Source organism: Crassostrea angulata, chromosome 7 (genome assembly GCF_025612915.1).
Source record: "Crassostrea angulata isolate pt1a10 chromosome 7, ASM2561291v2, whole genome shotgun sequence".
Classification (NCBI taxonomy): Eukaryota; Metazoa; Mollusca; class Bivalvia; order Ostreida; family Ostreidae; genus Magallana; species Magallana angulata.
The window spans coordinates 28,825,129-28,849,052 of record NC_069117.1 but is presented as its reverse complement, the minus strand read 5'-3'; the positions used below and the strand labels follow the sequence as shown (position 1 = coordinate 28,849,052).

The 23,924-nt window shown below is 32.8% G+C and overlaps 1 protein-coding gene across 2 annotated transcripts; it reads right to left on the bottom strand.

The window, feature by feature from the left end:
- Positions 1–623: 623 nt before the first annotated feature.
- LOC128157212 (heparan sulfate 2-O-sulfotransferase 1-like) lies at positions 624–23,735 on the bottom strand. Of its 2 annotated transcripts, XM_052819663.1 has the most exons (9): positions 23,504–23,735; positions 21,676–21,782; positions 20,674–20,700; positions 18,527–18,700; positions 13,710–13,795; positions 7,898–8,036; positions 4,477–4,574; positions 4,005–4,162; positions 624–3,763 (listed from the first exon to the last, which is right to left on the bottom strand). In XM_052819663.1, exons 1-9 carry the CDS (start codon positions 23,616–23,618, stop codon positions 3,543–3,545), a joined length of 1,125 nt encoding a protein of 374 aa, XP_052675623.1. In that variant the 5' UTR covers positions 23,619–23,735; the 3' UTR covers positions 624–3,542. The 2 variants fall into 2 exon arrangements, with proteins under 2 accessions (XP_052675623.1, XP_052675624.1); XM_052819664.1 differs by lacking the exon at positions 20,674–20,700.
- Between the last annotated feature and the right edge of the window lie 189 nt (positions 23,736–23,924).

The following is a 23,924-nucleotide window of genomic DNA, read 5'->3' as shown; positions in this document are numbered from 1 at the left end:
GACTTTTAAAATAAATCAACAACTTTTCTTTTATCCATTTTAAAGAGGATGTAGCCCTTTCTTATTTTATTCAGCTCAGATAAACTATAAAAAAAAAAATCAAAAATTTAAGAGTGTTACAGAGGAATTCCAGTTAGCTAATTCTATATGTATAAGTTTTATTATGTATTTGAATTTGGTTTTATTATCTAATAGACATCTTTTTTTCTCTCAAAATTATTAGCATATGACAAATTGTAGCCTGAAGATGTAGACATGGTTATATAGGTAAATATTAATTCTGGTCATTAAAACAAGTCTGGAAAAACAATCAGGTAAACCATGTCAATGACTCGATCTCCTGGCTGAGACACTGCATGCTTAACTGATTAACGCTTTGCAAAATGAAAGCAACTCTTGTTGAAGGGTTGCACAAGTGATCTTAATGAAACTAGATGGTTGAGGTCACTTCACATTGGTTAAAAACATCTGGACAAAGGAGACCTTGATATGCATTTATTTTTAAACACTTTTTTTAACAAAATGCATTCAATATTAATTCAGTGTCCTGGCGTCATGATATCAGTAAAGCAAATCTACTCAGTTTGAAGATCGGCATAAGTGAAAAATAAAGGTGCCAGACATTGATTTTCTAACTTTATTCAATATCCCTTCTTTAATACATATAACAAACATAAAATGACAAGTAAAATCATATAACAGCAAATGTGTTTAAATTAAATTCCATGTATGACTATTCAATGATTTACATGGCAAAAAAATAGACAAAATGAACATACGTCCGGAAGACAATGGATTTAACAGTTACTTGAATATTTGACACACTCTCTCAACACTGACATAGAAAAAGCCACATTTATTTCGTCAAGATTCATCTTGTATTTGACATTCAAAAAAGTGTGATATCTTGCTTTTCCCTTTATTTTAACACAAACTGTCTTTGTTGTCAAAAGAAATAGTAATTTAAAGATTTTTTTTTCAATGTCAAGTAAGTATGGCACTTTCCTGTATTTAGCAAATACCTTGTATTATGCTTTGCCACTTTTTTGTCAAAAAGTAAAAAAAGTTCTCGGGATACCTAAAAATCTCCTATATTATTCACATCCATATAAAAGGGATGTAAGAATTCAAAATTCATAACAGTAGATTACCAGGTAGTAAATCATCTCAGAAAACTAAAATTATGATTTTAGATCAATAGTATGCAAAAAAAATATGCAAGTCAGTGTAAGAAGCCCAGTCCAGTATCAAATAAACTTTGGGTCATCGTCAATTAGATAAAAATTTCTCGGCATGTCACACAATTTAGCCAATAAAAGTATAAAACACCAAAATATGAGTATTGTTCTTTTTTAAGGGTAAATGATTTTATCAAATTCTTGCATTGACCTTATTAGCTAGTTTATACCTGGTAAAATGTTTTCTTACATAACTAATCCCCCCCCCCAAAAAAAAACCCCAAACAAACAAAAAAACTCCAAAAAAAACAACGAAATTGGATCAATAAACATTACATTATTTATGAGTGATTTAATTGGCTCTTGGTCAATAGATGCAAGTAAGACTGGATGTGTGTTTCCAACAATGTGGTTATTGGAGACATATGAAATTAAAACATATACAAACACAGACATGGAATGAATAACAAAATTCAACAGACTTTGGTCTCACAACCAAAATACATATTCAAAATTGGAAGTACACTGTACCACCACATTTTTTTGTGTTCAGAATTATGAAGACATCTCAATGTCCATCATAAACTTTTGATTCACGTAATGCTAAATAATTTTTTCTAGCACATATATACTGTAGATTCCTTATTTTAAGCGAGTACTTAATTCCGCAATTCCACCATTTTGCATTAAATCGCTTGAATATGATGTCAACAAAGCGGAATTTTCATCTTAGTTTCAATTAGTTTACATCTATTCAATATATAAAAGCAAGATATTAAAATCTGTGAGATGTGCTTCCTGCAATTTTCCTCATATATTAATTCCTCGCTTCTGATTAGGAATCTACAGTAGTCTCCTGACTTATAATATATCTTTACATAAAGTTCCTGATCATGAATAAATATCCTAGTGGATAAATAGTTGAATTATCAACACTGACAGAATTTTATTATAAAATCTTACACCAATCAATGGCTTTACAAGTGATCTCGTTAATCTTCACAAAGTCAGTTTTAACTTGCACAGCCTTGACAATACTTTGAAATTTCTAGAAACATCATTTAATGCTAATAAAAATAGTAGTATTAATTGCGAATACTTCAAAATCATGAGAAGAAAAATGTACGATTAATTCTTTATGGTATATAATTCCTTAAGAAATGACAATTTCTCCTTCATGAAAAACAGAACAAAGAGAGGTAACTCTAAATAAAAAAAAAATTCACAGAGGTAGTACTGTCTATTGAGTTACATTTATATCTAATTATTATTTGAAAGAAGGAAATGTGGGATTAAATGTACATGTAAATACTGCAGTATTTTAAAAACCACTTGATATGTTCCTTCATACAGAAATTCCTATAAACTTTCAAACTACCAGCATGACTCCAGTACAAGAGAACATTCTAATTATAAAGAAGATTATAATTGTTCTCTCAAGTTTCACACCAGCATGTTTTTTTTTTCACTGACTTTCTCAATGACTAACATCTCAGTTATAAACCTAGCATACACATATGATATGTCTCAACAGTGACACAGATGGGTTAACAAAAATATTCAGTATACTTCGTTAACAAGTGCAGAGGCAAAAAGAATGATTAAACAGAAGATCATGGAAAACAATATTTACTCAGATCATGGGATAAAGGTTCAGGAAAAAATATACTTTGTCCAACATTAACTGATCCTAAGAATTAAAAAAAAGGTTCTCTTATTTCATAAAAATCTCATGATCCTGAAGGAAAATATCCATTCACCATCTCTTAACAATGAGCATGGGGGAGGAGAGGAAATAAAGGAAATAAAAATAAATTCAGTTAACACAGACCATAAGAGCACATTATTATAAAATCATTTCATTAGGTCATGCAATGACTGGGTAAAGATATTTATATCTTAAAGCTGTGTGTAACATTAAACATTCTTCAATAAAATTTGATCACAATACTTATAGTCAATCTGAACACAAGAATAATCAATTTTTTTTATCAGCAAATGCAGTGTAAAAGTGTTGTAAGGAAGCAGAATTTTGTGTATTTACATATTCTATGCCTTAAAAAAGACACTAAACTGTATGCAGGGAAATATTCACCCTCCCTCCTTGTCAGTAGCAAATTAAAAGATGGGTTAATTTTCTCAAATTATCTCTCTTTCAATACAATTGTGTCTGAACAAATTTAAGACAGGGCGAAACTGTTTGCAAATTATGTAGAAGAGTGAACATTACATGGGGCAAAAATAACCCTGTATACAGTTATTCATCTAACATCAGCCAATCAGTTTATAATTTATAAACAACAAAACATACAGAGCACCATATTACTGAAATAGTGTGATGGCTTAAGCTTTCCTTTGTTCAGCTCATCTTGGTCGGATTTTTTCAAAATGGAATCGATTGCTTTTCTCAACATATTGCCCTTTAACCAGTTGAAAAGTCTGAGATCTCACAAAACGAAACTGTTTGCGAACAAATTGATAAAATTCATTCTCCATTTTCCAAATTTTGGAATCCTGTATCTTAGCTAATGTCTCTGGCTTTGGGGGCACTTTATGAGAAGTCCTTCTCAAATGTGATTTGGTACCTTAGAAGTAACAAAATCAAGTAAAGTTCTAAATATCATGCACATAAAAACTTGAAAATATAAAATAAAAAATTTTTGAAAAAAAATTTGTTGTTAACTTGTTTTAAAATCAATTTTCGCCAAAACATATATGCCTTATATTAAGTACATTCACAGTAATATCTGTTATTCTCATAGAAAAATTTTGAACAAGTTTTCCATTCTATCGTATGTGTTAAATTTTAAATTGAAGAATGCTTACCTTCTTGAAAAAGTTTGACAGCCCCCCTGAAGAACCTTGGTAAGACAGCCTCGAGGACCGCCACAAAATCCCCCAGCTCTTCAGTGATCCCCACCACCAGGTAATGCCGCAGGACGTTCTCCTTGGCCATTTCTAGAGCCCACTTGTTGCCAGGCTCCCTGAAATAAACAGCAATTCAAGCTTTTATAAAGCATACTTTGGGTTGGTTTCATGCCTTTATACATAGTTACATGGATATAAACTGGAAAGCATTTTTTATATTCTCCAACTTTTACAATTGTATCAAGAACTTAGTTATTTTTTTATGAGAATTGTATCCGACTTCAAATTAACAACATGCACATGAGACCTAACTGTAAAGTATTCTGGGAACAGGTATAAATCATAGATTGATGATCAATCAACATTAAACATGTCAAACTTTAAACACGAGTACTTTCAGTATTTTGATTATAAATTATGGGACTTTTACCAGCACATAGCATCCTGTCCACAGAAGAAAGGAATCTGTAACCACAGGTGCTCTGGGTCACAGTCATTGCCTCCCTTCTCTACACACTCATCCAGGGTCTACAGAAAAAGATAAGGAAGAAATTACACAAATACTAAATCAATAATAACAAAATCATAACCATATTTATAATGCATGTGAAACCCATTATGTTTATCATCAAATGAAATAAAGTACTAGTATAAGATTTAATATAAGGTAAAAAAAGCATTAGAGCATGGAAGTATACCGAATATTTAAGTAAAATATCAGTCAATTATCAGATGATAGTTAAACTGTACCAAAGAATATCTAAAAAAAAAAATGAACAAAAATTTTCAGAAATTATTGCCATAATTATTTTCATACTTTTGTATGAATGGCTAGGCTTAACTAATGAGGGTTTAACACAAAATATTGAAGCACTGTCATCATAAAAACTTTTTAGAAAGTCTCAGAGAAGAAGTAATCTACAGATATCACTAAACCATACACTTATCATTATGAATTTTATCGATTTGTCAATATTTTCTAGAAATGTTTTTCTCAAATTCACAGAAATTGTAAAATATTCTGCATTATGGAAGTTACAGTGTATCGATGTCTAGTGCAACACAGTGTTGATGCTTCTAAAATGAAGTTAAACTATTACTTTGTAATCAATTTACCAAGCATCTGATAGTGTACTGGCTTAATCAAGATCTCTCTATTATACTCATAGTTACCTTAATAAGTCCAATCACTACTCTGCTTAATGTATTTTTTGTTCCAAATTAAATTACAGGATCTCTCAATATAACAAACCCATTTCCTCCCATTTCATAATAACAACTGTCGTGAGATAGACAAAAAATTACATGAAATACATCTGGTTAGACCTTTGTCCTGCTTTTCAATCAAAAGAAGAACTGGGATTTATCACAAGTCAGAATCCTTCATATTACTCCATAATTTTATTTGCATTAGATCATAAAAGACACTGCTTAGACATTTTGTCTCGATCTGCATGCATTTGAAAGCACAAGATATTTGCCATCCTAGAAGCCTAAATTCATATAAAGAGCATTTTTTGCGTTATCCATGGAGGCCATAAGAAACATTCATCATGCAAAGACTAATCGTTAAGGCTGGAAATTCAATGTTTTGATGAGCTTGACTGCCACTGCAGGAATCTGTGACATCTTCTTTACTGGAGGTAGAAATGCCTCCTTCAGAGCTTAACATACTCTCAATCTCCCTATGGACTAGGAAACAATGGCCAATTATACCTCATTCTTTTCCACAAGATAGAACCACACAGGAGGAAATGGCACAACTGTGACTGATTATATTGCCTCAATAATAAAATTGTATAAGATATAATCAATTATGCATTCAGATTTGTGTTTGTCTTTATAACCCTTACATTGTCCTCATGATTTCAACCAACTGTACGGACATTTTCATCAATTTTATTCCAAAAACTCACATAGCTTTTTTTTGCATGATCATCAGGTGCAGATTTTCAACAGAAGGTAAAAAGGCAGAAATGAATCAACCTGTTTTCACTTTTTACATTTTTTATGCCCCCACATGCTTGAAGACGATCTTTTTGCCAAACTTTCCTCATTTCTAACACAGCGACACTTCAGGTTCTGTCAATGATTCTTAGTGTTTGGAGTAGAAATGTCTATTACTTTGGAGAACCTTCTCCATCTACTTATGATTAACAAGAACAGCTGTCATATTTTGATTCCTTCACTTGTCTAAAGTGCACTGCCAAAAAGTCTCATCAACTCTCATCCTTCCCTTAACCCCCCCACCCCTATCCCCCCCAAAAAATCCCTGTTTCTAACCTTGGCACATGCATCCCTAATAAATATTTTGTTCTCATCAAATTATAGAAAAAAGCCCAAATCATCTTGGTGATTTGCATTGGCATGTTTTGTAGGTTAAAAATAAGTTATGAGATATTTTTGGCAGTAAAAAATTGATCAAACTTCTTTCCCTACTGCTTGCATGTAAACCTAACTGCCTGCATGTAAATAAAACACTATATTGACTTAGACAGCTTCAAACATGCTGCACATCACATAACAAGCCAAAAATTATACTACAGGTAACATAACCTTTCAAAATTTTTCAATGACAATGAGCCCCTCGGTAGCTTTGAAATACAAGGTATAGCGGATCCGAGGGACAAAAAGAGCCCTCTATACAAAAAGGGTTCTGATGCAAATTTTGACACTGGATACATGTGTGTGATATAATTCACGAGAATCAAATTTGTTGCCCATAATGGAGAATACTGTTGCTGTATTGAATTTCTTTCCTGATAACATCTTAAAACTCAAATTAAAAGCCCAAAATCTGAATTATGCATTGAATAAGACCTTTCTATCGGAGCATGCAACCAAACAAACACAGAATTAAATCCTGTAATGTAGTTCAACTCATTTTCAAGCTTCAGTAACTCGATATTGATGTCAGATTTGACAAGCTGTCAACAATGAATTTCAATTTCTTATACCCTGAGTGTACCATTTCCTCATTCACAGAAACATTATAGTGCATTTCTTGGTTCCTCAAGGTTATCATTTAAATACAAAATAACACCGATTTTTTTTCATTATGGTGGCAGACCCAGTAAGCATTGGCTTTGTACATACATTTACACAGTGCAAAAAGATAATGCAGGTGGAAGTAACAGTAGTAGAAGTAGTACATGCTCCATAGAAATAGTACAGGGCCATAAAACTTAGATGAACTCACTTTTGATATTGGTCTCACTTTTCCATCGTATATGCATTTGTTAAAATTGAGACATAGATCAAAATTGAACTATGTCTCAATTTTAACAAATGCATATATAGTGGAAAAGTGAGACCAATATCAAAAGTGAGCTCATCTAAGTTTTATGGCCCTGCCTCACGGGTCCCGATGATTGTGGTATTGGTGATGGTTGTTTTGAGGTAGTGAATGATCATTTACTGGTACCATGGCAAGGTGTAATGGTTGCAAAAAAGGTTAAGTGGTGATAGTAGAATTAATCTTTAGTTTATTGGAGGTATTAAAAGGATCTAGTTTCAGGTGGTGGCAATATAGTAGTGGAACCTGTGGTGGTTGGAACATTTTTGGTGGTTCTGGTGGTAGCTAGTAGTTGTTGGGATGGGTCAGTAGTAATGGTCATTGTGGTAAATGGACAGTTGTGTTGGTGATGATGATTGTAATGTTTGTGGGTTTGGGTGGGACAGTGGTGTTGAGTGCTGGTGATTGATGAGCAGATGATGGTAGTGTTGTAGGATGGTTGAGGTGGTTGTACCACCACTGTTACCATTCTACACCAACACTATCATTACCTGGAATTTCTTTCTTTACCTGGGCATTATTCATACACTTTGAATCTGCTGCTGTTATTACTTACCTCAGTATTTCCAGCTTTTCTCCTTCGCAGATTTGGTCGGAAATCATCCCCATAGCGTACAAAATAGTAGTAGGAGACAAGTCGTTCTAATGGATCACGAATCAAGTTGACGTAAATTGGTACACTTGCAACCCCGAACCTGTAAAATAAATACAAGATATACCCATTGAACTCCAAAGCTAAGAAATTGCAAAAAAAGATCTTTCTAACAAAATCCAATTCATTTTTTTTAATAATAATAAAAAAATCCCCATGAATAACAAAATTTTGTATATTGAACAATCTTTTAATTTTCTTGCATAATACAGCCTGTAAAAATTAAAACTGCCTTAGAAATTGTTTCAATAAAAACCTTCTTACAGACCCTAGCTCATAAAAAAAAATAACTTGGAATAGCGTAAAAAGATCAAAGTAGACCAATCTAGGAGCAAGCTTGCAATATTGATGACTGTTTTTTCTCCTTCAAGATAAAAATCTCATCAAAACAAAAGTCGAAGCTATCCCAACTCCAAGGGTCATCTATACTTCAATCAGCTCGCTTTTGTTTTGCAGGTTAAATTACAGGGAACAAGATCTGTCAGACTCTGTGGACTTCAATGGACTATGATCTTCAGAGCCTCTCATTTTAAGGCTCTTATCTGTGTTATGGTGGGCTAGAACTTCATAGGGTTAGGGCAGTCAACAAGAAATAATCAATTACAACAAAAGATCTCAGTCAGGTTTAATGGTACTTTTCAGCAAAATACCACTGCTATTGGGGAAGAGTTAGGACTTTTGCTTAATAATTAGGTTACACAATCGCCCATGTTTGCAACTTTTTTGTTGTTGACAGCTTAAGTAATATGATTTAGTAATAAATCATCACATTATGTATAAATCTTGTAAAAGCACATTTATTACAATCAAAGGCAACAGTTTTTAACATTTCTGGAAAAGCCCTGGGGCATTGTACAATTTATTTTCATATAAATAAGCATCTCCTATATCAAAATCTACAAATTAGAATCAAGCCATTTCTAACATTCTACCAGTACTTTCAAATGCATCTTATCCAACACAAGTCAGTGCCATTAACACTCCTTATAAGTACTACCAGAAGTACCCTCAAAACAAGCATTACCCTATAAATCAGGGCTGAAATTGGCTGTAATTTTACTTATCTAAGAATCTGTTTCGGTGGTCACAGGGGGGTCAGAGGACTAGAATTACCAGTGGACAACAGCTCTGTGACCTACAGGCCAGACAAGTTGATGAATCACACTGGACCCGAGATCAAGGGAAGACCTTACTACAGCTCAGTACACTATAATTACACATCATTCAACGGACCAGAAGAAGACTGCAGACAGGCCAGATCAGACAAGGCTGCCATACATTCCCTGTTCATTGGCATCTACAGTTTATTACCCAGCATTGATTGCACATAAGAAAAAGCTGGGCTTTAGGGTGAAGATTGAGTTAGCCCTTTTTAATGAAATCTCACTTATAATTACATGTATCTGATTAGTTAGTCATGTTTTTCAATCACAGGAATTATCAGGATATTGAAAAGTGGTCGCGACGGAATTTCCTGTAGTCATGTAGCAAACATTAAAAACTTGAAAACTTCTGACATATACAAGTGGCTTTAACAGATGAGAAATCATTAAAGAATTTGTTTTAAAAAAATGAATTTAACACAATCCCTCATTGTATGACAATCTTCTTTCTGGACCATTTAGATGAAGTGATAAGCAAACTTAGTGATTGTTATGGATTACAGATTTGCAAAATGGTTCTTTATTTAAACAATATCAAAAATCTCTCTCTCTCTCTCTCTCTCTCTCTCTCTCTCAAAAAGTTGTTATTAAATTAAGTCTTAAATCAAATAAAAGAAGAAAATTGAGATATATGGTATTGACAGAAAGAGTTGTTTTATGCATTCATTATTATAAATTCCTCCTAAAATCACATTATGTTGATTAATACATTAACTATATAATGACTGAGCACCCCCAATCTGCCAATTAACTGTCCAATAAAACGGAATTACACTACACGAGCCCACCCATCTCCTCTGATACCCACCAGTGTCAGCTCGTTCCACAGAGAGACGGAGACAGACAGGGACTAATTCTCTACCGTGAGCTTTATGAAGGGGGAGACATGAAGCTGTCGGTTCCGTGCTGCTGCTATATATCACCGTGATGAGTTTGTCTGCAGATCATAAAGCACGAGAGAGCCTAAGCAAACACACACTACAGGTTTGAAGAATGTCATTTACAACTCTAGCTGGAGCAGCCAGGTTTTATCAGGGGGTAGATTATATTTGCATGTCATAAATTTGATGCTATGGTTATCTTTAAGGCTTATCGCTAAATGCTTTTAAAGTTCCATTTTCTTACAGGCATGAGAACAGATGATGGGCCAAAGATATAATCTTTAAAGATCAAACTGAGAGATAAATCAATTAAAAATAAATCATCACACTTTTCAGGAAATATTTTTTTCTTTCCACTTGTTTACTTTTCACTGAATAACCCCCTTTCCCAATATCCATCCTAAATGCATTTCAAACGAGACATTATGCCTGAAAAATTCAAGTTAATGAACTGCTATGACATAATATTCAAGCAATTCGTTCAATAACACTAAATAAACATTTAATTTTAGAGTTGCTGTTACACAACTACGACCAACACCACACTGCTTAGTAAAAACTAGACTTGTTCTCTATTATCCATATCGTATAACATATACAGCACATATTACACAGACAAGGCCAGAGAAAATGGCAAAAGCTAGACCTCCATATTGTAACATGAAGTACATTAGCAAAGGACATCGGACCTTGGTATATATTGTCTCAGCAGAGTTGAGTCATGATCTACCTCACTGACCTAAATTTTTCACAACTGTTTGGACTGCTAGAAATGTTGTTAAATAAATCTTAACTAGATAGTTGAAAAAAATGAATTTTTTCATATCTAAAAATTTGAAGCAATATGATTTTTTTGGCAGGAATGATAACCCTCAAGAGGATTGATACATCTATACATACTTTTATTATTCAGGGTTATTGCAGTTATGTCTTATTTTTGACCAATCACACTTGTCACTTCATTTTTAAAATTGCCATTACACCAAAGGTAAAAAATTATTGTCTTTAACAATGAGAAATCATAAGATTTAACATCAAACCTGATTAACTAATCAAATTTCAAAACGTAATCAACAGGAGTCTGGTTTTGAGTGGTCAACACCTGTAATATGACATAGATACATTGTCACAATTTTTCTGTCATATCTGTTATCCTCGCAGCAGTTGCCACATACGCCAGCACAACCTGAGGATTTCGAAATAGCTTTAAAAGCCTCTTGGCCTTCATGCCCTTCAGCCGCCTACTTGCAGTGTGGGTAAACAAGATACACCAGGAAAATCAACAGCAACCTGTCAGTTTGTCTGTTTGTTGAAGATCAAATTCATTACAGGTGCAAACAAAAAATGAGGCAGATAAATTTATGTAATATTTATTTTGGCCTGCATTCGCCTTTGGGAGATTGTAAGTTGACAACAAAAGACAGGTATTCAATATTGCAACGCAATTAAATATCTGCTACTTAAATACTTCAAATTCTTTGCTGTTAAAATAATCCTCAACAGGCCTACATTTCTTTCCAGATGAACACTAATGATTGTACATTAGCCACAAAAGTTGAAATACTCAGGGAAGAACTACAATGGTTCTTGTCTGAAATCTTGTTTTTCTTGAAATCTGTTGAGAAGACTTTTAGCACTGACAGTTTAAACTGTTTAATGGTAAAAGTGATGCCAATGACAAGAATTTTCATGCATGCAGACAGAAATTCCCTAAAGGCCAAAAAACTTTGATGGAATAATCATGTACCAAGAGCAGTTTGTTTGCTTCATTACAAACGAGAAATTCCTCTCCCAATTACTACAAGTGTCCAAGCTAATGATCAGAATTAAGGCTATTATTCCACAATGGAAAAAATGTCGATCCAACAGGAAATCATTGGGCAACTATTTTTCTAGCTAACTTTCATCTTTAGCGAATTTCAAAAGTGACGGAATTTAGGGACTATAAATAGTCAGCTTCCAATGATTTTCCCATCAAACAAAAGCCTGCAGTCTATTGATTTCATGTAGCAATCACAATAAGTAACTGATCGTGAAAAATCTGATGTAATTTGAAGCTAGAATCCCGTGCATTCTTGGCCTTCGTCAAATCTCTATTACAGAGACTTCCATAATAAACCAGCATTACTGAGGAGATTCTGGACTCATGGCTGGAGCCAAATTGATTTCACTGTGTAATAGTACAATTCAATATATTACATAGCAGAACGTAATTTCATCCTTAATTTTGCCCAAAATAGCAGAACATTTGACATAATGCATAGATTTACTGCAGCATTTAACTCTGTTTTTCTCTTATTGCCAGAAGTTAAATAATTTGTTGCCAAAGCTTTAGTCAAATGAGAGTATGCTTCACACTATCTTATTTACATTTTCAACTCACAATTACACATTGTTATGAATAGTGGATTACAGCATGCAATGTGCATGACAGAAACATATTGCACAGAAGTCTCTCACAACATGGATTCACTGGATTTGGGGGTGGGGTGGGGGTGGGGCTTGGGGGGTAGGGGGAGTCACTGGGTAAGCCTGTAAGGGTATAGCGTGTAGTTCTGCAGGTAAGAAGAATGTGTACACATTTTTTATCAAAGGGACACAGCAGGTAGGAAGAATGTACACACATCTTTTATCAAAGAGATAGACTTTAAGATTTTACATGTCGAAAAATAAGATGTCTCCAAAATGCTTGAGAACATACATAACTGAATAGTTTACTGATGATTACAGGTAAAACTTGAATTCCATTTACCTGTCAATAATGTGTGTTACCAATGATGTTTACATCTATCTGACTTCCTGACAATTGTGCTTTGAACATGTCATTCTGAATGGACAAGGAAAACTAAAGGACTTGGATAGATAATTATCAGGAACTTTAACATTTCCTATTTTCACATTCATGATCAATTTGGCTCAAAACCTTCAGATATATAACATTTCATTTTGGGAGTTTTCAAAATTTTTTCCTGGTTATCAAATGAATGGGCGAAATTTATGAAAAACAGTTTAAAGTACTTCATAATGTTTTATCATATAATGTTAATCATGTGTAAATGTACTTTGTACAGTATATCTACAAAACCAAACAGTATGCACTCTGATATCATTCCCTGAATAAAATAGCAGATCTCACAACAAATGAAGCAGATGAAGTATCAGACACTGACAGCTCTTGTGGAAAACTTGTGAACTTTGTCACCAAATTTTAATTGGGTGCTCAAATCTCTGTAGTTTCTTGATTGCCTTTGCTATAAATCTTGATAATTTCTACCACTGGTAGTTTGTCATTATCTGTGCAATTTTAACATTACTGCATGTGAACCACTGTATGAACCTATAACCTCAAATCATTGTAAATCTTTAATAGAGTTTTTTGTATACATCTGAGTAATTTTACTAATCATCAAAAGGGTGGGTTTTTTCCATTGACCTTTTCCTACAGCAATTATTAAGAGAACATGTACAGAACGATAATTCCAAAGCTATCATCAATGAAGAACGTACACTCCGCCCAACAAGCATCAAATGGACAACAATATCTTGAAATAGTCTGCTACATGCATGCAGTGCTGTATCAATAGGAAACACGATCCATCACCAGCTATTTACCTTATGTACCTTGCCAGCGCAGTAATTGTGTAGGTAAAGGCTTTGTTTGTTTAGACGTACCTGGAGAAGTCAAGGAATGCAGTGTGTCCGTGGTATATGACAGGCTTCTTTTCCACCCATTCAGTCACATTGCGGACAAACTTCATCTGCAACAGAGAATCCAGAAAATCAGGAGTGTTAAAAACATCAGATAGACATAATACTGAAAAATCATGAATTTGATAATTCAATTTGATTTTAATACATATTGCTCTTATCACAAATATTTCCATTTCCCAATGCCTTTGTCTGTAATAACACTAAGAATCAATTTTGTAATGTATAGTCCAATATATTTCATCAATGGCTATTTTAATATTTAATTATACAATTCCTAAAAATTATATGAATATAAATAATAAATCTATCATATCTTTATTGTATTTGATCAACCCTGTCCTTATTTGATCACCTCAAATTACTCAAAGAATGATTCCTTATTCCTAAATAATTCACTTCTCATCCAATCCATAAATAACATAAAGTATACAGTTTCTTTTTCCTAACTTTATGTGAACCAAGAAATAAAACCATCCTATTATAATACATATTTATCAATTTATCAAGACCAAATAATTATGCCCTAAAACCAAAGAGAATGATTTTAACTAACAATACTATCAGAGCATGATATGACTATATTTTTCCATTGTGCATATGACTCCAGCAAGGTCCAACAGAGGGGACAGTGACCTTTTAAGTAAGACAGAGAAAGCCTCAAAAATGACTCAATCTAAGGCAATGGTATTCAGTAGTAAAATGCATATAGGTCTGCATGTTGCATTGTTCAAAAACACATGATGTCATCCATAAAAAATGTTTGTTTGGAATTGCTGCATGGGCTTTCTAGACCAAGAAGGGAGAGAGGGATTTTTTTATTTTTTTTTTATTTTTCAAACTTGAAGTTTAACTGATTAAAATTGGTAAAAATTAAAAATCTCCAATAAACAAAAGTTCTTCATTTTTTGCTTCTAAAATCTTATCAGCGGGGAGCATTTCAATGAGGCGGGAGGCAATTCCAAACTAACAATGATTTTATTTTGGCCCGACATGCATATAATATATATTTATAGAGATATACATGAACCAAACTTTTTTACTATTTGCACTAATTTGATTATGATCAGTCTAGCAGATCTTTTATGTTTTGTTTCCTTCATCAATCAATTTCCACCAGTTTGTTTTTTTTATTCAGTAAGTTTTCTAACTACATGAATAAATATACTACCATCCATTATTTTTGTGTGTTGTTTTGCAATTCCATTCATATACATGTACATATATTATAGGATGATTCAATACTAATCGCATTAACTCTGAGCATTTGATTAACCACATAAGCACAAAATTACAGAATGATTTAGTTAGGGAAACAATCACAGAAAAGGAATTGAAGAAAGACTGTGAGTAAAGAAAACTTATCATACATGAATTAAAGAAAGACTCTGTGAGTAAAGGAGGCATATCATAGATGATGATGGAAACTTACATACATTCCTATTTACAATCTCTCTTTTGCCAAAGCTTATAGTTGCTTGCTCTCGTTAAGCGAGAAAAGTCCAAAATACTTCGACATGTCATACATCATAATCAACAAGAAACGCCATCCTAATCGCCAAGATGCCCCGAGAAATCATTTCAGATTTTGCAAACAAGGATGAATATGCAAATTCCACTCAAGCCGAGGGGATTTTACAAGCACGATGTCTGAACAGAGATTATCAAGACCAACAAAGGGATAAAAACATGTTTAGATTACACAAAACTGGTCTTCCATTCCTTGTTGCTAGTGAACATTTGTGTTTGGAAGTCTGGCCATGTTTATGTCTTTGATGGGGAGAAATATTCCACAAGTCTAAAACATCAGTATAGAACTGCTTTCAATACCACCCCCTACGAAGAGGTGCCCCTTTAAAAACCTTAGGGAGGTTTTATCAGGCAATAAAGTCAGTGCCTTACAAAGCATCACATTAGGTTTCATTAATTAAGTTAATCTAAATTCTCCCACAGTGCTGAATGGTTCATCTACATGGGTATATACACAGAGTTGGCATGTCAGTGATTGAAGAATGTTATATCTCATCACTGAAGCTGGCAAGTCAGGTAAATTCTTTAATTTGGGCACTATCTACACAGGTTAATTTCATAATAAAATATTTTGGGTGTGTAAAGGCAGAAATACACATTTTTGCAATGAAAAATGACAGAAATGCTGTATGAATAATTCAGTCTTTAATGATCAGACATAATATCAGACAATTAATAAGACAATTTTCGTGGTTTTTTAAAGTTTGCAACTTGCAGAATGAAGAAAATTCTAAATCTGTCAAACGTTTGATTGAAGCCATCTATCAAAAGAAAGTTGTCAACACAGATCATCATCATAAGGAAAATGCTAAACATTTGATTGAAAAAGCAGACGACACTGTAAAGTATGTAAGAAACATTTGTTTGGGACATGTCTTGTACTTGTTATGTGTGGCAGCTGTCTAGGGTTTATCTGTCAGGCAGAGTTGTGGTATCAGAATGAACCTGCTATCAGCAGGCATCCATAAACCAACTCCTTACAAACCGCATCAGCAAACAAAATAACAAGTCTGATCATATGGTCTATAACTCCTTCTAATTAAAATGAACTCTGGGGGTCACCAGCTTTTTAGGATTGAGGTCAAGAGGGGTCAATCTCAGGTCACTTTTGGAAAATCAGAACACTTGGTCAGACCTAACAGTAATGGCAGAAAACACAAAAAAGATAACACTGACAAAATTTACCACAAATACTGAAAACATGAACGAAATATTCGTTCAAGGGTTTCCATCAGACTGAATTACAAGCTAAAAGCCTGCAATTTTTTTTCCAATATCCAACTTTCAAGAAAACCAATTTACCAGCAGTCGGTCAAGAAAGCAGACTTCTCATCCTTTTTTTTTTGGTGAGATATGTTCATCATATAGCATCCTTCCTTCTTTTTCATCTGATGTTTGTATTATTTTTGGCTATCTAATTAGACCAGTCAATTTAGCTTGGTAAACAACGCTAATAGAGAATTTCTTCATCTGCCACTGTTTATTCTATGCAGCCAGCGTTCTACCTGTCTAAATCCCTGGAGGGTTTGTCTCTTGCAGAGAGAACAATGCAGAATTAAGTTAATTGCTAATGCACATCAGGTGGCTAAAACAAATTCCTTCCACACTACCGCATACATTTTAAACCAAATAAATTTTTCAACTGGGAGCTATTTAAATGGTCTCAAATTATCAATGAAAATTTTGCACCATATTTCACTATTGTGGTTTACTTGTCATTTCCATAGATCTGTAGAAAATGAAATGTTAATCAATGACTACTTAGTGAATCTATCATAAAAGCAAAGAAGGAAAAAAAAGAAGGGAAAATCTTTTTGAATGCGATTCATCCCATAATCAGCAAATAGTTCAACATGCTCTCTGAAACAGAAAATTTGTTGTATTTTTGTCTGTTTGCACACATTCAAAGCGATTTATTTCCATTCAGCTTTTTCATCAGATAAAGTAAACAGTTTGACAACAAACAGAGGCCTCTTATTCATCACTCTGTAAGTTTTGGTGAAAACAGGATAAAAAAAAAAAGGTTGGAATAAAATGAAATAACCTCCCCTCTCCACTCTAATCTTATTGACCCTCTATAAACTTATTGATAGATAATGCCAAATTTCTACTCTTCATATAAACCCCCCCCCCCCAACCTTCAGTTGCAAGTTATTTCATTCTAATCATATTGGAATAATGTCAGTTTATAAGACATCATCTTGTGTAATGTTAAGATAAGAGAAAATTGTTTTAGGCTCTCACTGAATTCCTCACATTTTATTCACCCAGGTAAATATCCCAAGTACCCTTAATCACATTAAGGACTACATAGTAGGATTATTCATTTTTATATAACTATTAAATCTAAAATAGGATCCAAATCCTAGCTAGCTTGGTAACCTGTCCAGGGCATTAATTGTCAGATTCACTTTTGAGTGAAAGTCAATATATGCACTAAGCAAATAAAACCAACACAATCCATGCACAAACAAAAAAATACCAACCCTCACAACAACAGAATTATTTAAAACTGGTATTTGTATACCCGTAATAAAAACATAACTGACAGTATTTCATATTCTGTCATAAATACTGGTATTATAAATGACATCTAGCTCCCTCTACAAACAAAACTCCCTGTATCCTAAAGCAAGAACTTATCCAAACCACTCAGGGGCTAACATGCAATTCCAATGTCATTGTAACACTGAGATGAGACATCAGGACTACACTTTCATGTACAATGGCTCATAGAAACACAAAAAACCTAATACCTCACAGCAAGCAAGGGAGATCTCTTTATCAGTCTTTTCCCACTTATAAAGAACAAAAACATTAAATGACAAGCCCTGACACCAAAGATGACAAGACAGAAAAGAAAGAACAGACTTACAGGCAGACAGGGTTGACCATTATTTGTTTTCAGAAACAATACAATCTCATTTGATACAAATATCGGAGAAATTGAATTTTTTTTTTACTTCTGTTTCATTTCATGATAACATTACTTTTCCACACAATTGATTTAACCAGAACATGCATGCAGTGCAAGAGGAAAAAAAAACATACATTGATTGGAATGATATTTGCACTCAATAAATTTGGCTAAACTTCCTTTCTCATAAATCTAGTACCATAGTTAAGACCTCCTATCTGCATGCATCCATTCGTGCTCATGCATACATAAACACTATCAGACAAAGCAACTCCTGTGGGAAGCTAAGAAAATAAAGTAACCCCCCTCTCCCCACCACCAATTGTGTGCTCACCTGGTCAGATAAGGACATAACATGAGCATTTTTGGAGGTGTTGACATGAATAACATTGAAGTGGTTGACCTTACAAAGGTCATAGGCAATCCCAGCAAAGGAGGTGCTTCCTGTTTTGGGTACACGGTTGTAGATGAGAACCATATCATCATCTCCATGGCCAGTGAGTTCAACCTTTGAATGAAAAAATGTCAAGTAAAGTTAAAGGACAATGGTAAACCTAAAGCAAGTTAAATTTAAAAATAAATGGGTCAAATTAAGTTTGAAATGAAAAAGGGGGCATAACAAAACTTTAAAAAGTAAATACAGGTGCATGTAGCAATTAATGGTGGAAAACATATTCACATATAAAAAAATTTCAAATTAATTGAAATTGACATATTTTAATTTTAAAAACAACAACATAAAAAGCATCTTCTTCTATACATGACATTACATGTATTGTATTTGCCTTTATCAAAATAATTAACATGCAAACACTCAAAATATCTGCCAGCCTAAACCATATTAGGTGTTTAAAACCTAAAATTTCAAACACATTCATTCAGTTGACTGCCAAAGTTACATTATTTCTTTTTCCTTTCGTTCATATTGCACCAAATTTATCTTTTTAATAAATCAAGAAATCCAAATTTTTAGTACTTTAAAGGGTACGTTAATTGATTAAATTGATCCCAGTTCTATACACCAGAGTCCCTTTTTTACAACTGTTGGCAGTAATTGAAACAAATATGGAAGGCAGAGTTACAGCAAAATTGAATATAAAACAAATGTTAAAGAGTGCTCTATTCCAACAAAGAATTTTAACGGAAAATCATAAAACAACACAATTATCAATAATTGTGATTATCAGCAGATCAGTGTGCAACTGCTTTCATTTTTGGCTGACTAGCCCACTATAAAACAGTGTGTGCATGATGAAGTGCATTACAAGACTGCACTTCCCTACTGTGACATTCTAAATTGAGGTGGTGCTGCAATTGTGCTTTGCTACAGACAAGAGAGTCTGGAAATGTTGCAGAACTGTCTTATCACTGGTGATAACGAATCACATTTGTTTCTATTACATGTGATTCTTACCATCCACATTTACGCTTTTATCCAATTTATTTTCCCGTTTCAAATAAAACTATGTTTCTGATCAGTTTTTGCACAAAAAAGTTTGTCATGTATAATAATCTGTAATCATAATATTATAATCTTTAAAATAAAATATCCTGTTCAATTGTAATTTCCAAAGTAACTTTTAAACGTTAAGATATTCAATAAAGAATTTCCAACATATTTAAGTTTTGTTTTAAATTTAGATGATAATCAAACAAGCAAATCCAATATTAGCCCGCACATGTCACATGCAAGATCATAATAAGAGATAAAATGTTAACTATTCTTAGAGAAGCATTTTGGCAGTCTAATTGTCATTATCTTTTCTGCATAGTCAATATGACATAGCATGAAGGGAAATAATAAATGACTCTTTAAAAAGTTTCCCCAATAGCTATAGTATATGATGGTTATATAAAAGTCACTTCCTTATACAAAGGTAAGTCCATTTCCAACAAAGAATATATCAAGTCATAGCTGAGAATACACTCGACAAGCTCTGGGGTTTACAAGCACCTACACATATCAAAGCATGCATCTACCATACAACATATCCCGTAATACATGTACATGCCAGAGAACACTTGCATTTTTCAAATCCAAATATTTTACTCTATGAATCGTTTAATTGTTAATAGAAAACTTCTCTTATTCGAATGTTTTTCTAATTCCTTAAATGGTGTGTTCTTCTAGCTAATAAATGTACCATTTGACAAGTATACAGGATAATATTCAAATGATATGTCATTTTCTCTGACATTCTAAGCAAACATTAAATATGCACCTGCTGTGTAACTGCATGCCTGCCCTATTGTCTGTTTGTATACATGTACGATGCATACCTAAATTTAATTTTTTTCTCTCTTAAAAATCCCAAAATATAGTAATTTTGAGCAATAAAATAAAATTAGAATTTTGGTCTACATGGCAATCATCTTGAATAATCTGAGGAAGAATAATCAAGTTGAAAGGATCAGGGGGTCTCTTGGTAGAGTAGACTATATAGTACACATCTACAAGTGAGATATGATCAAGTGACTTACTTGGACTATCTCTGGTACTTTGTTTAGCTAAAAAAATGACCAAAAGTTTTTCTTTTTTGTTTCAAAACAAATATATAGCATCAACTGTTTTAATCAATAATTATTCAAAATTGCACAAGGAATTGTTTGAAAAAAATGTGTTCAAACAATTTATTCTTGAAGTTCAATTTTTACATCCAGTGCTTTATAGCTAAGTAATTAGGTACACAAATATGTAAATAGTTAACATATGAAAACTATGGGGTACCTAAGATTTTTAAATAGACTCCTTCACCTTATGTCTACGAGAAAATGGAATTGTTTGGTTTTGACATTGATAAGTAAATTTATATAGATTATTTTCCTACAAAGAAACTATGCTTAACAAAAAATCAAAATCTGGTTTTTCTATTGGAAAAAAGTAAGTAAAAAAAGTAATATTTTAAAGACTCATATATGAGTGTCAATCAAAGAATCTTAGATTTTGAAAAAAGTATTCTTTTTTTTTTATGGAGACCACATTTTTTTCATAATGATAGAAGCAGTGAGAATTTGAAACTTCTGGGGGTAAAAAGCAAATTAAATTAATAATAATTCTAAGAAACAACCACATCATCTAACTTGTAAAGATTATTAAAATACTGGGATTTTGTTCAGATTCTAAAATGAACTTCCTATAAATTTCAAATCCTTACAAGAAAATGAATTAAATTGTTTGTTATCACATTTTACTCAATTGAAAAATAGCACAGGGTCAGAAAAGGCCTTTTCAAGAAGCAATATTTGATACTCAGGCAAACTTGTACTTAATTTCATGATTCTGCCATTTTGTATCAAATCTCCAGAAAATAAAATTATATTAAATAAGCATCAAACTTTTGCTGTAATTTCATGTAGTTTACACTGTCAAAATATCAATATAAGAGTTTAAAATTCTCACAATGTTACATGGATATTAATTTCAAACACTTAATTAGGTATTGACAGTAACCTATTGGCAAATATTATCGACTAAACACATACCTGGTCTTTTGCAGCAGACAAGTGCCTGTGGCCAGAAGATTTAGGTGAGTTACGAGAAGACCTGGATTTTATTCCATGTTCATCTTGTAACTGAGCAACAGCAGATCCTAATTCCCAAAATGAAAATGTTTGCAAAAATCTGAATGAAATGCATAGGCTTAGATACACTCAAGTTCACAATCATACTGTGTATCATAATCATGATAATAAATTTTCTATGTGATAGGTATAAAACTTCCAGAATGATTCTTCATTTATGAATATTTTTTTTTCCTGGCACCTTTTCAAACTCATATATGCTAGCTAAATTGTCAATTGATTTTTCAACAGCTTAAATTTACTTTATAAAAAATTAAAACCTTACTAGATTTTTTTTCCCAATATACAGTAACAATAGCCTCAGTCAGGTCTTGGTTTTTTGCATAGAGAACTATGGAATACCAAAAAAACCCACAAACAACAGTCTCTTTCGAATTAAGCCCTAAGGGAAGCTGGTTTAAATCTGTCTGCTATGCTAGAGACTGGGTTTAAATTTAAATCCAAATAGTTTGTTCACAGTTGGTAAACTACAGTTTGCGATGACTGTTTATCTGATAAAGCTTTTTGCATTATATACTGTTAAAAAATCAACACAACACTCACTCAATGTCCTTCACACACTGTATGTGTATGTTGTGTCAGTACATGTACTACTGTTCCATGTGCGGAGACTCTGTGCGGTTTTATGCATTTTTTGCCCCCAAAATTAAAGTTTTATAAATTGCTTTAAAAATAAGGTCAAAGGTAGTTATAATCATATTGAAAATAAGGGTGCAAAAGGTTATCACTTTAGTGATGTCATAATGTCGTTTCGTTATAATGTAGAAACGACATCAAGAAGATTGCCTAATTTTGATAAATTGATGTTTTGTAGCGAAATATGGGTGTTTTCTGATGGTTTTTCGACTGGGAAACATCGAGCGCATGCAGGCTTGCTCAGGTACCATTTTTTAGTATACAGTGTATAATTATCTGAAGAAAAACATGTTAAAATCTTACTTGTGCAGACCTGCGCTCTATATACTTCCGAATGCAAAATATAAAGCAAAAATGAAAATATTTTCATTTGTTTACAAATTTGTGGGAATTAAGTTATTTAATTGACATCATAGATAAATAGCGAATGAGCAATGATGACTAAAATCAAGATTAAAGTGATAGGCATCTACTGTACAATGGTTGATAAAGATTTGATTTTTATACGACACTATTTAAAAATTGGTTAAAATTGGTGGCATATATTTGACCATACCACACATAGTCCTTTCTTCCTGTTTATTTCTTAACAAGTTGTTCATAACATTAATAAAATTAATCTTAAAAAAAACATTGTTTTACCAAATAAGGTCATTTTAGTTATATGTAATTAAATGTGATAACAGTGCTCAAATAAACTAGTTTATACCTTGAAACTTTTATATTTTTCAAATTTAAAACTCACAACTGTCAAGTTAAAATGCCGTGAAATTGTTTCGTTCTGCTCCATCAGTGTAAAGTAAAAGAAATGCTTTATGTGGAATATTATTTATTTATTTTTTATTTTTTTAAACAAAATTCCAATACCAATTATTTCATTGTAGTCAGGAGAGAGAGAGAGAGAGAGAGAGAGAGAGAGAGAGAGAGAGAGAGAGAGAGAGAGAGAGAGAGAGAGAGAGAGAGAGAGAGTTCAATTTTTACTATTTACAAGATATCAAATTTTTTTCATTAGAGAAAAAGTATTCATATTCTATTCTTTTAAAGTAACATTTATCACAAAACAAAACAAACAAACAAAAATATTCACACAAACCTAATTTTTTAAGTTCTCCAAATAAATGAACACACATCATCAATGATCCAATAGTAACTATCGCCGCTACCACACCACACTGGCGATTTTGCATTCTCCATGTAAACAGCTTCATTTCATGGAAAATGTCACCATAATTTTAGATTAATCTCCCATATCCACAGTCCGACACAAAATGAACTTCACATGCCCTCTTGTGTATCATGTTCTACTTGTCAATCTAAACATGCTAAAATATATAGCTTCGTATGTTAATACTTCGTTTCGTAAAAGAAAAACTGGAAAAAATTATCATATCTCAAGAAATCTAATCAATTTCATTCTGATGCTGCTTAATTGTAAATGATTATTTATCATAAGATATCTTAGAATTTACTATAAAAAATATCTTATCCGAAACTATGGAAGCATTCCTTAATAA

What these genes read in the sequence shown, in the direction of transcription:
- LOC128157212 (XM_052819663.1), bottom strand. Translation starts at nt 23,618, where the DNA reads ATGAAGCTGTTTACATGGAGAATGCAAAATCGCCAGTGTGGTGTGGTA. An exon ending in TGTCTGCTGCAAAAGACCAG is followed by an intron (nt 20,701 to 21,675) that starts GTATGTGTTTAG and finishes TCATTTTTTTAG; the next exon opens with CTAAACAAAGTACCAGAGAT. An exon ending in TTATGTCCTTATCTGACCAG is followed by an intron (nt 13,796 to 18,526) that starts GTGAGCACACAA and finishes TCTCTGTTGCAG; the next exon opens with ATGAAGTTTGTCCGCAATGT.